At 55.6% G+C, this 13,576-nt stretch overlaps 1 protein-coding gene across 1 annotated transcript in view; it reads right to left on the bottom strand.

The window, feature by feature from the left end:
• Window positions 1–381: 381 nt before the first annotated feature.
• Window positions 382–13,576, bottom strand: part of LOC121275186 (nephrin-like) — a gene marked incomplete at both ends in the record, with an annotated part of 33,271 nt that continues 20,076 nt past the window's right edge. The window contains 6 exons of the mRNA XM_041182605.1: window positions 382–554; window positions 2,522–2,651; window positions 4,640–4,808; window positions 5,869–5,934; window positions 8,363–8,487; window positions 8,834–9,608. Coding sequence (XP_041038539.1) covers window positions 382–554; window positions 2,522–2,651; window positions 4,640–4,808; window positions 5,869–5,934; window positions 8,363–8,487; window positions 8,834–9,608 — 1,438 coding nt within the window. The remainder of the gene's footprint in view (window positions 555–2,521; window positions 2,652–4,639; window positions 4,809–5,868; window positions 5,935–8,362; window positions 8,488–8,833; window positions 9,609–13,576) is intronic.

The following is a 13,576-nucleotide window of genomic DNA, read 5'->3' as shown; positions in this document are numbered from 1 at the left end:
GTGAGTGAGCAGTGAGTGAGTAGGCAGTGATTGAGTGGGCAGTGAGTGGGTGAGTGAGCAGTGAGTGAGTGAGCAGTAAGTGAGTGAGCAGTGGGTGAGTGAGCAGTGGGTGAGTGAGCAGTGAGTGAGTGAGCAGTGAGTGAGTGAGCAGTGGGTGAGTGAGCAGTGAGTGAGTGAGCAGTGAGTGAGTGAGCAGTGGGTGAGTGAGCAGTGGGTGGGTGAGCAGTGAGTGGGTGAGCAGTGAGTGGGTGAGCAGTGAGTGGGTGAGTGAGCAGTGACTGAGTGAGCAGTGACTGAGTGAGCAGTGAGTGGGTGAGTGATGAGTGAGTGACAGATGTGACCGGGGTACACTCGGACGGAGTGATGAATCATGTGACCTACGCAGTATGTCGAGTTGGTGAAAGGTGTTGAGCGCCTCCTCCAGGACAGGGCTGTAAGCCTCACACAGCACACGTTTCCCATGATCGGTGGACTTGGCGACCAGGGACATCTCAGCTGTTACTGCCTGACCACCATAATCCGAATCCTGGACTCTCACATCCGCAGCGGGGAGCCTGCGTCAGAGAGTCGGAGTAAGAGGTTAGAGAGCTGGACAGGGTATTAGAGAGAGCCCATCGACAGCACAGCACACATACCCACCCACAACCAGAGACACCATCACCCTCTCCCTGCACAAGGAGAGCATTGCACTGTCAGAGGGTCAGTACTGAGGGAGTGCAGCACTGTCAGAGGGTCAGTACTGAGGGAGTGCCGCACTGTCAGAGGGTCAGTACTGAGGGAGTGCCGCACTGTCAGAGGGTCAGTACTGAGGGAGTGCCGCACTGTCAGAGGGTCAGTACTGAGGGAGTGCCGCACTGTCGGAGGGTCAGTACTGAGGGAGTGCCGCACTGTCGGAGGGTCAGTACTGAGGGAGTGCCGCACTGTCAGAGGGTCAGTACTGAGGGAGTGCTGCACTGTCAGAGGGTCAGTACTGAGGGAGTGCTGCACTGTCAGAGGGTCAGTACTGAGGGAGTGCTGCACTGTCAGAGGGTCAGTACTGAGGGAGTGCTGCACTGTCAGAGGGTCAGTACTGAGGGAGTGCCGCACTGTCAGAGGGTCAGTACTGAGGGAGTGCCACACTGTCAGAGGGTCAATACTGAGGGAGTGCCACACTGTCAGAGGGTCAATACTGAGGGAGTGCTGCACTGTCAGAGGGTCAGTACTGAGGGAGTGCCGCACTGTCAGAGTGTCAGTACTGAGGGGGTGCCACACTGTCGGAGGGTCAATACTGAGGGAGTGCTGCACTGTCAGAGGGTCAGTACTGAAGGGGTGTCTCACTGTCAGAGGGTCAGGACTGAGGGAGTGCCGCACTGTCAGAGGGTCAGTACTGAGGGAGTGCTGCACTGTCAGAGGGTCAGTACTGAGGGAGTGATGCACTGTCAGAGGGTCAGTACTGAGGGAGTGATGCGCTGTCGGAGGGTCAGTGCTGAGGGAGTGCTGCACTGTCAGAGGGTCAGTACTGAGGGAGTGCCGCACTGTCAGAGGGTCAGTACTGAGGGAGTGCTGCACTGTCAGAGGGTCAGTGCTGAGGGAGTGCCGCACTGTCAGAGGGTCAGTGCTGAGGGAGTGCCGCACTGTCAGAGGGTCAGTACTGAGGGAGTGCTGCACTGTCAGAGGGTCAGTACTGAGGGTGTGCTGCACTGTCAGAGGGTCAGTACTGAGGGAGTGCTGCACTGTCAGAGGGTCAGTACTGAGGGAGTGCCGCACTGTCGGAGGGTCAGTACTGAGGGAGTGCTGCACTGTCAGAGGGTCAGTACTGAGGGAGTGCTGCACTGTCAGAGGGTCAGTACTGAGGGAGTGCCGCACTGTCGGAGGGTCAGTACTGAGGGAGTGCCGCACTGTCAGAGGTTCAGTACTGAGGGAGTGCTGCACTGTCAGAGGGACAGTACTGAGGGAGTGCAGCACTGTCAGAGGGTCAGTACTGAGGGAGTGCTGCACTGTCAGAGGGTCAGTACTGAGGGAGTGCTGCACTGTCAGAGGGTCAGTACTGAGGGGCTGCTGCACTGTCAGAGGGTCAGTACTGAGGGAGTGCTGCACTGTCAGAGGGTCAGTACTGAGGGAGCACTGCACTGTCAGAGGGTCAGTACTGAGGGAGCGCTGCACTGTCGGAGGGTCAGTACTGAGGGAGTGCCGCACTGTCAGAGGGTCAGTGTTGAGGGAGTGCTGCACTGTCAGAGGGTCAGTACTGAGGGAGCACTGCACTGTCAGAGGGTCAGTACTGAGGGAGTGCCGCACTGTCAGAGGGTCAGTGTTGAGGGAGTGTTGCCCTGTCAGAGGGTCAGTACTGAGGGAGCGCTGCACTGTCGGAGGGTCAGTGTTGAGGGAGTGCTGCACTGTCAGAGGGTCAGTGTTGAGGGAGTGCTGCATTGTCGGACGGTCAGTACTGAGGGAGTGCCGCACTGTCAGAGGGGTCAGTACTGAGGGAGTGCTGCATTGTCGGACGGTCAGTACTGAGGGGGTATTTGATTTTGCACATCCTTACCTGACTCCATCTTTGATCCAGGCAACCTGTGGGACTGGGTTTGAGCTCCCGATGTGACAGGTTAAAGTAATTATTTCACCTTGGTGAACAGTCTCAGCAGAACTCGTCATCTTCATATCGATTGGAGCAACTGAAAGATCAATAAGGAGATCAACTGTATCGAGAGAGCAATGATTTAGCCCCACCTGGTACTCACCGCTCCACCTTATCTGTGTGTCTCAGTGTCAGCTACTGTACAGTCTGACCGTGTGTCTCAGTGTCAGCTCCTGTACGGTCCATGTGTGTGTCTCAGTCTCAGCTCCTGTACAGTCCGTGTGTGTGTCTCAGTCTCAGCTCCTGTACAGTCCGTGTGTGTGTCTCAGTCTCAGCTCCTGTACGGTCCGTGTCTGTCTCAGTGTCAGCTCCTGTACAGTCCGTGTGTGTGTCTCAGTGTCAGCTCCTGTACGGTCCGTGTGTGTGTCTCAGTGTCAGCTCCTGTACGGTCCGTGTGTGTGTCTCAGTGTCAGCTCCTGTACGGTCCATGTGTGTGTCTCAGTGTCAGCTCCTTTACAGTCTGTATGTGTGTCTCAGTGTCAGCTCCTGTACGGTCCGTGTGTGTCTCAGTGTCAGCTCCTTTACAGTCTGTATGTGTTTCTCAGTGTCAGCTCCTGTACGGTCCGTGTGTGTCTCAGTGTCAGCTCCTATACAGTCTGTGTGTGTATCCCAGTGTCAGCTCCTGTACAGTCTGTGTGTGTGTCTCATTGTCAGCTCCAGTACAGTCTGTGTGTGTCTCAGTGTCAGCTCCTGTACAGTCTGTGTGTGTATCCCAGTGTCAGCTCCTATACAGTCTGTGTGTGTATCCCAGTGTCAGCTCCTGTACAGTCTGTGTGTGTGTCTCATTGTCAGCTCCAGTACAGTCTGTGTGTGTCTCAGTGTCAGCTCCTGCGCAGTCTGTGTGTGAGTCTCAGTGTCAGCTCCTGTACGGTCTGTGTGTGTGTGTCTCATTGTCAGCTCCAGTACAGTCTGTGTGTGTCTCAGTGTCAGCTCCTGTACAGTCTGTGTGTGTGTGTCTCAGTGTCAGCTCCTGTACAGTCTGTGTGTGTGTGTCTCAGTGTCAGCTCCAGTACAGTCTGTGTATGTGTCTCAGTGTCAGCTCCTGTACGGTCTGTGTGTGTGTGTCTCAGTGTCAGCTCCTGTACGGTCTGTGTGTGTGTGTCTCAGTGTCAGCTCCTGTACGGTCCGTGTGTGTCTCAGTGTCAGCTCCTGTACAGTCCGTATGTGTGTCTCAGTGTCAGCTCCTGTACAGTCTGTATGTGTGTCTCAGTGTCAGCTCCTGTACGGTCCGTGTGTGTGTCTCAGTGTCAGCTCCTTTACAGTCTGTGTGTGTGTGTCTCAGTGTCAGCTCCTGTACAGTCCGTGTGTGTGTGTGTCTCAGTGTCAGCTCCTGTACAGTCCATGTGTGTCTCAGTGTCAGCTCCTGTACAGTCTGTGTGTGTGTCTCAGTGTCAGCTCCTTTACAGTCTGTGTGTGTGTCTCAGTGTCAGCTCCTTTACAGTCTGTATGTGTGTCTCAGTGTCAGCTCCTGTACGGTCCATGTGTGTGTCTCAGTGTCAGCTCCTTTACAGTCTGTGTGTGTGTGTCTCAGTGTCAGCTCCTGTACGGTCCGTGTGTGTGTCTCAGTGTCAGCTCCTGTACAGTCCGTGTGTGTGTGTGTGTCTCAGTGTCAGCTCCTGCACAGTCTGTATGTGTGTCTCAGTGTCAGCTCCTGTACGGTCCGTGTGTGTGTGAGTGTCTCAGTGTCAGCTCCTGTACAGTCTGTGTGTGTGTATGTCTCAGTGTCAGCTCCTGTACAGTACGTGTGTATGTCTCAGTGTCAGCTCCTGTACAGTCTGAGTGTGTGTGTTTGTTTCAGTGTCAGCTCCTGTACAGTCTGTGTGTGTGTGTGTGTCTCAGTGTCAGCTCCTGTACAGTCCGTGTGTTTGTGTCTCAGTGTCAGCTCCTGTACGGTCCATGTCTGTGTCTCAGTGTCAGCTCCTGTACTGTGTGTGTGTGTGTGTGTGTGTGTGTGTGTGTGTGTGTGTGTGTGTGTGTGTGTGTGTGTGTGTGTGTGTCTCATTCTCAGCTCCTGATGTTACTTACACTGCACCCACACTCTGATGACAGCTGTTAATGGGTTGATTGTGGCCTCATTACTTGCACTGCACTTGTAGTTAACCTGGTTATCACTGGGGACAGTGGTGATGGTTAACTCGGAGGAGGCTAGTTTACCGGTGCTCTTATACACTCCTCTTGACACAGGTTTCGAACCCTGGAGAGAAGGAAACATAATTTAAACCAAGTCTGCCATTTCAAACTGTGCGCACATTCCCTTAGGCCTGGGAAGTGAGTTAATAAATACTGGGAGGTTTATAGAACAGTCAGAAAAGGTTGTGAGATGTCATACAGGGTCCCGGACGGTCGGAGGTGTTCGCAGTATATGGTGGAGGAAGGTTCTGTGCAAGCGTTACACATCGCTGCAACCTCCCAGCCAGAGGCTCCTGTCCCATTCTGGGTGGGTTACACCTTGGGGAGGACGTCAGGAACTTGGAGAGGGAGCAGGGGGCAGGGGGGGGAGGGAGATTTACTGGGACCGGTCCCAGGGGATGAGGGAGGCTTCAGTCCGCGTGGAGGGACTGGGAGAAGCTGGGATCGTTCTCCCTCGGAGCGGAGAAGGTTAACGGGGAGATTGAATCGGGACGTTCAACATCAGGAGGGGGGTTTGAATAGAGTCAATGAGGAGAAAGTGTTTCCAGTGGCAGGAGGGTCGGTAACCAGAGGGACACAGACTGGAGAGAATCGGGGAAAAGGACCAGAGGGGGGAGATGAGGAGGATTTTGTTTTGACACAGCGAGTTGTTGTGATCTGGAAGGCGCTGCCTGAAAGGGCGGTGGAAGCAGATTCAATAGGAACTTTCAAAAAAAAAGGGGGGGAATTGGAGAAATACTCGAAGGGGAAAAATTTGCAGGTCTGTGGGGGGAAAGAGCAGGGGGGGAGGGGAAGAGAAGAGTGGGGGCTAATTGGATAGATCTTCCAAAGAGCCAGCACAGGCACAATGGGCTGAATGGCCTCGTTCTGGGCTATGCCGATTTTCCGATCACAATCAGCTGAATCCAAACATGAAGTGGCTGGACTAGGCTGTGCACTGAGTGGGCTGCAAGTGGTGTTCCTTCTTTCTAAATCGCCGACCAACGTGGAATTAAATGCTGAACGGCTGGCTTTCACCACACTCAGACAAGAGCAAACGAGTGGCAAAGGTTAGCTCCACCTTCACGGCAGATGATTGTGTGTCCTGACCTCAACGTGTCAGAGACAATGCTGGTGATCCTGACTTTGGCAGCGCTGCCTGTTGATGACTGTATGATACTCCCAAAATAGTGAAGCGTTGAGTTCCTGCCCTGCGGGCAAAAGAATTTTTTTTAATAAAGACAAGACAAAAATGTTCTGGATGGCTGCCAGGGGTGTAGTCATCACGGTAACAAGGTCTTACTTGAGAGAGAGAGAGAGAGAGAGAGAGAGAGAGGGAGGGAGGGAGGGAGGGAGGGAGACAGGGAATTTCCTTTTGGGAAACTGTGGCTGGAGGTTGGTCAAGGGGGATTGGCTGGGAATTATTCCTATGTCGTGGGAAAAGTTAAAACAGAATGGTGCAGAATAATTGCAGACAGCAAGGGGGTGGAGAGAAGTTTGGGATGGATACAGGGCGATGAGGAGAGAGGAGGGCAGTGGGATTAGTTTGGGATTGATACAGGGCTGGGGTGAGAGAGAGCGGGGTAGTGGGTTTTGTTTGGGATTGATACAGGGCTATGGGGAGAGAGCGGGGCAGTGGGATTAGTTTGGGGATTGATACAGGGCTATGGGGAGAGAGTGGGGCAGTGGGATTAGTTTGGGATTGATACAGGGTTATGGGGAGAGAGTGGGGCAGTGGGATTAGTTTGGGGATTGATACAGGGCTATGGGGAGAGAGCGGAGTAGTGGGATTAGTTTGGGGACTGATACAGGGCTATGGGGAGAGAGCAGGGCAGTGGGATTAGTTTGGGATTGATACAGGGCTATGGGGAGAGATTGGGGCAGTGGGATTAGTTTGTGGATTGATACAGGGTTATGGGGTGAGACCGCGGCAGTGGGATTAGTTTCGGGATTGATACAGGGCTATGGGGTGAGAGTGTGGCAGTGGGATTAGTTTGGGGATTGATACAGGGCTATGGGGTGAGAGCGCGGCAGTGGGATTAGTTTCGGGATTGATACAGGGCTATGGGGAGAGATTGGGGCAGTGGGATTAGTTTGGGGATTGATACAGGACTATGGGGAGAGAGCGGAGTAGTGGGATTAGTTTGGGATTGATACAGGGCTATGGGGAGAGAGCAGGGCAGTGGGATTAGTTTGGGATTGATACAGGGCTATGGGGAGAGATTGGGGCAGTGGGATTAGTTTGGGATTGATACTGGGCTATGGAGAGAGAGCAGGACAGTGGGATTAGTTTGGGGATTGATACAGGGCTATGAGGAGTGAGTGGGGCAGTGTGATTAGTTTGGGGATTGATACAGGGCTATGGGAATAGAGTGAGGCAGTGGGATTAGTTTGGGGATTGATACAGGGCTATGGGGAGAGAGTGGGGCAGTGGGATTAGTTTGGGGATGGATACAGGGCTATGAGGAGTGAGTGGGGCAATGGGATTAATTTGGGCATTGATACAGGGTAATGGGGAGAGAGCGGGACAGTGGGATTAGTTTAGGGACTGATACAGGGCTATGGGGAGAGAGCGGAGTAGTGGGATTAGTTTGGGGATTGATACAGGGCTATGGGGAGAGAGCGGGGACAGTGGGATTAGTTTGGGACTGATACAGGGCTATGGGGAGAGAGCGGAGTAGTGGGATTAGTTTGGGGATTGATACAGGGCTATGGGGAGAGAGCGGGGACAGTGGGATTAGTTTGGGGATTGATACAGGGCTATGGAGAGAGAGCGGGACAGTGGGATTAGTTTGGGGATTGATACAGGGCTATGGGGAGAGAGTGGGGCAGTGGGATTAGTTTGGGGATTGATACTGGGCTATGGGGAGAGAGCGGGGCAGTGGGATTAGTTTGGGATTGATACAGGGCTATGGGGAGAGAGTGGGACAGTGGGATTAGTTTGGGGATTGATACAGGGCTATGGGGAGAGATTGGGACAGTGGGATTAGTTTGGGGATTGATACAGGGCTATGGGGAGAGAGTGGGACAGTGGGATTAGTTTGGGGATTGATACAGGGCTATGGGGAGAGAGCGGGACAGTGAGATTAGTTTAGGGACTGATACAGGGCTATGGGGAGAGAGTGGGGGCAGTGGGATTAGTTTGGGGATTGATACAGGGCTATGGGGAGAGAGCGGGACAGTGGGATTAGTTTGGGGAGTTGATACAGGGCTATGGAGAGAGAGCGAGGCAGTGGGATTAGTTTGGGATTGATACAGGGCTATGGGGAGAGAGCGGGACAGTGGGATTAGTTTGGGGTTTGATACAGGGTTAAGGGGAGAGAGCGAGGCAGTGGGATTAGTTTGGGATTGATACAGGGCTATGGGGAGAGAGCGGGACAGTGTGATTAGTTTGGGGATTGATACAGGGCTATGGGGAGAGAGCGGGACAGTGGGATTAGTTTGGGATTGATACAGGGCTATGGGGAATGAGCAGGGGGAGGGAGAGTGGGACTAATTGGACAGATCTTTCTAAGAGCCAGTATAGATATGATGGGTGGAATGGCCTCGTCCTGTGCTGTGGGAGGTGATGCGGGTGAGGACGGTGTGTAGGGTGGGGGACGAGGTCCCGAATCAGGAAGCTGTGAATGGAGCTTTTACCTTTGTCCAGGTGAGTCGAGCTGGTGGGTTCCCTCCGCTGACAAAGCAGGACAGAGTGACCTGGGCCCCAGTGTGGAAACGCGCACTCTGAGGGGGGCCCAGGATCCAGATCCTCTCCGGCGGGTCTATTGGAGCCACAGAGCAAAGGACCAACATCAGCAACAACCCAGTCTCTGACGGGCCGCCCACAGGCCGAGGTCTGTTCCCCACCGGAGGTTCCCCCCGCCTCCTTCCCAGCTCTCCCAATGCCTCATGTCTGCTTCACACCCTCCCCCAATCCTCAACGATGTGAAGGCCCAGGGCCCAGGTAATACAGCCCAGTTCCTGTATAGTTCCAGTCTCATCCACCTCCTCACTGTGCCCTTTGACTCTGGCCTTGGGCCTGCTCGCGGTGAGCTTTGACCCTGGCCTGGGGCCTGCGCACAGTGAGCTTTGACCCTGGCCTGGGGCCTGCTCACGGTGAGCTTTGACTCTGGCCTCGGGCCTGCTCGCGGTGAGCTTTGACCCTGGCCTGGGGCCTGCTCACGGTGAGCTTTGACCCTGGCCTCAGGCCTCCGCACAGTGAGCTTTGACCCTGGCCTCGGGCCTCCGCAGTGAACTTTGACCCTGGCCTCGGGCCTCCGCACAGTGAACTTTGACCCTGGCCTCGGGCCTCCGCACAGTGAATTTTGACTCTGGCCTCGGGCCTCCGCACAGTGAACTTTGACTCTGGCCTCGGGCCTCCGTACAGTGAACTTTGACACTGGCCTCGGGCCTCCGCACAGTGAACTTTGACACTGGCCTCGGGCCTCCGCACAGTGAACTTTGACTCTGGCCTCGGGCCTCCGCACAGTGAACTTTGACTCTGGCCTCGGGCCTCCGCACAGTGAACTTTGACTCTGGCCTCGGGCCTCCGCACAGTGAACTTTGACTCTGGCCTCGGGCCTCCGCACAGTGAACTTTGACTCTGGCCTCGGGCCTCCGCACAGTGAACTTTGACTCTGGCCTCGGGCCTCCGCACAGTGAACTTTGACTCTGGCCTCGGGCCTCCGCACAGTGAACTTTGACTCTGGCCTCGGGCCTGCTTGCGGTGAGCTTTGACCCTGGCCTCGGGCCTCTCATACTCACAGTGAACTTTAAGGACAATGCTGGCACTCCTGGTCATGAAGACAGCCTCGTTGACAGCCTCACACACGATGATGATCCCGTTATCCTGCCGACTGGTGGTAAGCGTGACATTGGAAATGGTGCTGACGCCAAGACTGGTCTGAGGGGGAACGAAAGTCACTAAGGTCAGCGAGACTGGCCAGATTCATCCTAACAACAGTCACCATGGAAGCATGTTTACCGCAGGCAAGTGCGGCCGGAATCTTCTAGCATTATTTTCACGTTTACTCAGTCAAAGAAATTACAGCATCAACACAAATGCATTTAACCTCAGAGAGTCAGTACTGAGGGAGTGCAGCACTGTCGGAGGGTCTGTACTGAGGGAGTGCTGCACTGTCGGAGGGTCAGTACTGAGGGAGTGCTGCACTGTCAGAGGGTCAGTACTGAGGGAGAGCTGCACTGTCGGAGGGTCAGTACTGAGGAAGTGCAGCACTGTCAGAGGGACAGTACTGAGGGAGTGCTGCACTGTCAGAGGGTCACTATTGAGGGAGTGCTGAAATGTCAGAGGGTCAGTACTGAGGGAGTGCTGCACTGTCTGAGGATCAGTACTGAGGGAGTGCTGCACTGTCAGAGGGTCAGTACTGAGGGAGTGCTGCACTGTCAGAGGGTCAGTACTGAGGGAGTGCTGCACTGTCAGAGGGTCAGTACTGAGGGAGTGCTGCACTGTCAGAGGGTCAGTACTGAGGGAGTGCTGCACTGTCAGAGGGTCAGTACTGAGGGAGTGCTGCACTGTCAGAGGGTCAGTACTGAGGGAGTGCTGCACTGTCAGAGGGTCAGTACTGAGGGAGTGCTGCACTGTCAGAGGGTCAGTACTGAGGGAGTGCTACACTGTCGGAGGGTCAGGACTGAGGGAGTGCTGCACTGTCGGAGGGTCAGTACTGAGGAAGTGCAGCACTGTCAGAGGGACAGTACTGAGGGAGTGCTGCACTGTCGGAGGGTCAGTACTGAGGGAGTACTGCACTGTCGGAGGGTCAGTACTGAGGGAGTGCTGCACTGTCAGAGGGTCAGTACTGAGGGAGTGCTGCACTGTCGGAGGGTCAGTACTGAGGGAGTGCTGCACTCTCAGAGGGTCAGTACTGAGGGAGTGCTGCACTGTCGGAGGGTCAGTACTGAGGAAGTGCAGCACTGTCAGAGGGACAGTACTGAGGGAGTGCTGCACTGTCAGAGGGTCAGTACTGAGGGAGTGCTGCACTGTCAGAGGGTCAGTACTGAGGGAGTGCTGCACTGTCAGAGGGTCAGTACTGAGGGAGTGCTGCACTGTCGGAGGGTCAGTACTGAGGGAGCGCTGCACTGTCAGAGGGTCAGTACGGGGGGAGTGCTGCACTGTCAGAGGGTCAGTGTTGAGGGAGTGCTGCACTGTCAGAGGGTCAGTACTGAGGGAGTGCTGCACTGTCGGAGGGTCAGTACTGAGGGAGTGCTGCACTGTCAGAGGGTCAGTACTGAGGGAGCGCTGCACTGTCGGAGGGTCAGTACTGAGGGAGCGCTGCACTGTCAGAGGGTCAGTACTGAGGGAGTGCTGCACTGTCGGAGGGTCAGTACTGAGGGTGTGCTGCACTGTCAGAGGGTCAGTACTGAGGGAGTGCTGCACTGTCGGAGGGTCAGTACTGAGGGAGTGCTGCACTGTCAGAGGGTCAGTACTGAGGGAGCGCTGCACTGTCGGAGGGTCAGTACTGAGGGAGCGCTGCACTGTCGGAGGGTCAGTACTGAGGGTGTGCTGCACTGTCGGAGGGTCAGTACTGAGGGTGTGCTGCACTGTCAGAGGGTCAGTACTGAGGGAGTGCTGCACTGTCAGAGGGTCAGTACTGAGGGAGCGCTGCACTGTCAGAGGGTCAGTACTGAGGGAGCGCTGCACTGTCAGAGGGTCAGTACTGAGGGAGTGCTGCACTGTCGGCGGGTCAGTACTGAGGGAGTGCCGCACTGTCAGGGGGTCAGTACTGAGGGAGTGCAGCACTGTCGGAGGGTCAGTACTGAGGGAGTGCCGCACTGTCGGAGGGTCAGTACTGAGGGAGTGCCGCACTGTCAGGGGGTCAGTACTGAGGGAGTACTGCACTGTCGGAGGGTCAGTACTGAGGGAGTGCCGCACTGTCGGAGGGTCAGTACTGAGGGAGTGCCGCACTGTCAGGGGGTCAGTACTGAGGGAGTACTGCACTGTCGGATGGTCAGTACTGAGGGAGTACTGCACTGTCGGAGGGTCAGTACTGACGGAGTGCTGCACTGTCGGAGGGTCAGTACTGACGGAGTGCTGCACTGTCAGAGGGTCAGTACTGAGGGAGTGCTGCACTGTCAGAGGGTCAGTACTGAGGGAGTGCCGCACTGTCAGATGGTCAGTACTGAGGGAGTGCTGCACTGTCAGAGGGAGAGTACTGAGGGAGTACTGCACTGTCAGAGGGAGAGTACTGAGGGAGTGCCGCACTGTCAGAGTGTCAGTACTGAGGGAGTGCCTCACTGTCAGAGTGTCAGTACTGAGGGAGTGCCGCACTGTCAGAGGGAGAGTACTGAGGGAGTGCCGCACTGTCAGAGGGAGAGTACTGAGGGAGTGCCGCACTGTCAGAGCGTCAGTACTGAGGGAGTGCTGCACTGTCAGAGGGTCAGTACTGAGGGAGTGCTGCACTGTCAGAGGGTCAGTACTGAGGGAGTGCTGCACTGTTGGAGGGTCAGTACTGAGGGAGCGCCGCACTGTCAGAGGGTCAGTACTGAGGGAGTGCTGCACTGTCAGAGGGTCAGTACTGAGGGAGTGCCGCACTGTCAGATGGTCAGTACTGAGGGAGTACCGCACTGTCAGATGGTCAGTACTGAGGGAGTGCTGCACTGTCAGAGGTTCAGTACTGAGGGAGTGCTGCACTGTCAGAGGGTCAGTACTGAGGGAGTGCTGCACTGTCAGAGGGTCAGTACTGAGGGAGTGCTGCACTGTCAGAGGGTCAGTACTGAGGGAGTGCTGCACTGTTGGAGGGTCAGTACTGAGGGAGCGCCGCACTGTCAGAGGGTCAGTACTGAGGGAGTGCTGCACTGTCAGAGGGTCAGTACTGAGGGAGTGCTGCACTGTCAGAGGGTCAGTACTGAGGGAGTGCTGCACTGTCAGATGGTCAGTACTGAGGGAGTGCCGCACTGTCAGATGGTCAGTACTGAGGGAGTGCTGTACTGTCAGAGGGTCAGTACTGAGGGAGTGCTGCACTGTCAGAGGGTCAGTACTGAGGGAGTGCCGCACTGTCAGAGGGTCAGTGCTGAGTGAATGCTGCACTGTCAGAGGGTCAGTACTGAGGGAGTGCTGCACTGTCAGAGGGTCAGTACTGAGGGAGTGACGCACTGTCAGAGGGTCAGTACTGAGGGAGTGCTGTACTGTCGGAGGGTCAGTACTGAGGGAGTGCTGCACTGTCGGAGGGTCAGTACTGAGGGAGTGCCGCGCTGTCAGATGGTCAGTACTGAGGGAGTGCTGTACTGTCAGAGGGTCAGTACTGAGGGAGAGCTGCACTGTCGGAGGGTCAGTACTGAGGAAGTGCAGCACTGTCAGAGGGACAGTACTGAGGGAGTGCTGCACTGTCAGAGGGTCACTACTGAGGGAGTGCTGAAATGTCAGAGGGTCAGTACTGAGGGAGTGCTGTACTGTCAGAGGGTCAGTACTGAGGGAGTGCTGCACTGTCTGAGGGTCAGTACTGAGGGAGTGCTGCACTGTCAGAGGGTCAGTACTGAGGGAGTGCTGCACTGTCAGAGGGTCAGTACTGAGGGAGTGCTGCACTGTCAGAGGGTCAGTACTGAGGGAGTGCTGCACTGTCAGAGGGTCAGTACTGAGGGAGTGCTGCACTGTCAGGGGGTCAGTACTGAGGGAGTGCCGCACTGTCGGAGGGTATGTACTGAGGGAGTGCTGCACTGTCAGAGGGTCAGTACTGAGGGAGTGCTGCACTGTCGGAGGGTCAGTACTGAGGGAGTGCTGCACTGTCGGAGGGTCAGTACTGAGGGAGTGCTGCACTGTCGGAGGGTCAGTACTGAGGAAGTGCAGCACTGTCAGAGGGACAGTACTGAGGGAGTGCTGCACTGTCGGAGGGTCAGTACTGAGGGAGTACTGCACTGTCG

This window comes from Carcharodon carcharias, unplaced genomic scaffold (assembly GCF_017639515.1).
Source record: "Carcharodon carcharias isolate sCarCar2 unplaced genomic scaffold, sCarCar2.pri scaffold_615_ctg1, whole genome shotgun sequence".
In the NCBI taxonomy this organism is placed as follows: domain Eukaryota; kingdom Metazoa; phylum Chordata; class Chondrichthyes; order Lamniformes; family Lamnidae; genus Carcharodon; species Carcharodon carcharias.
This window is presented reverse-complemented; position numbering and strand designations above follow the sequence as displayed.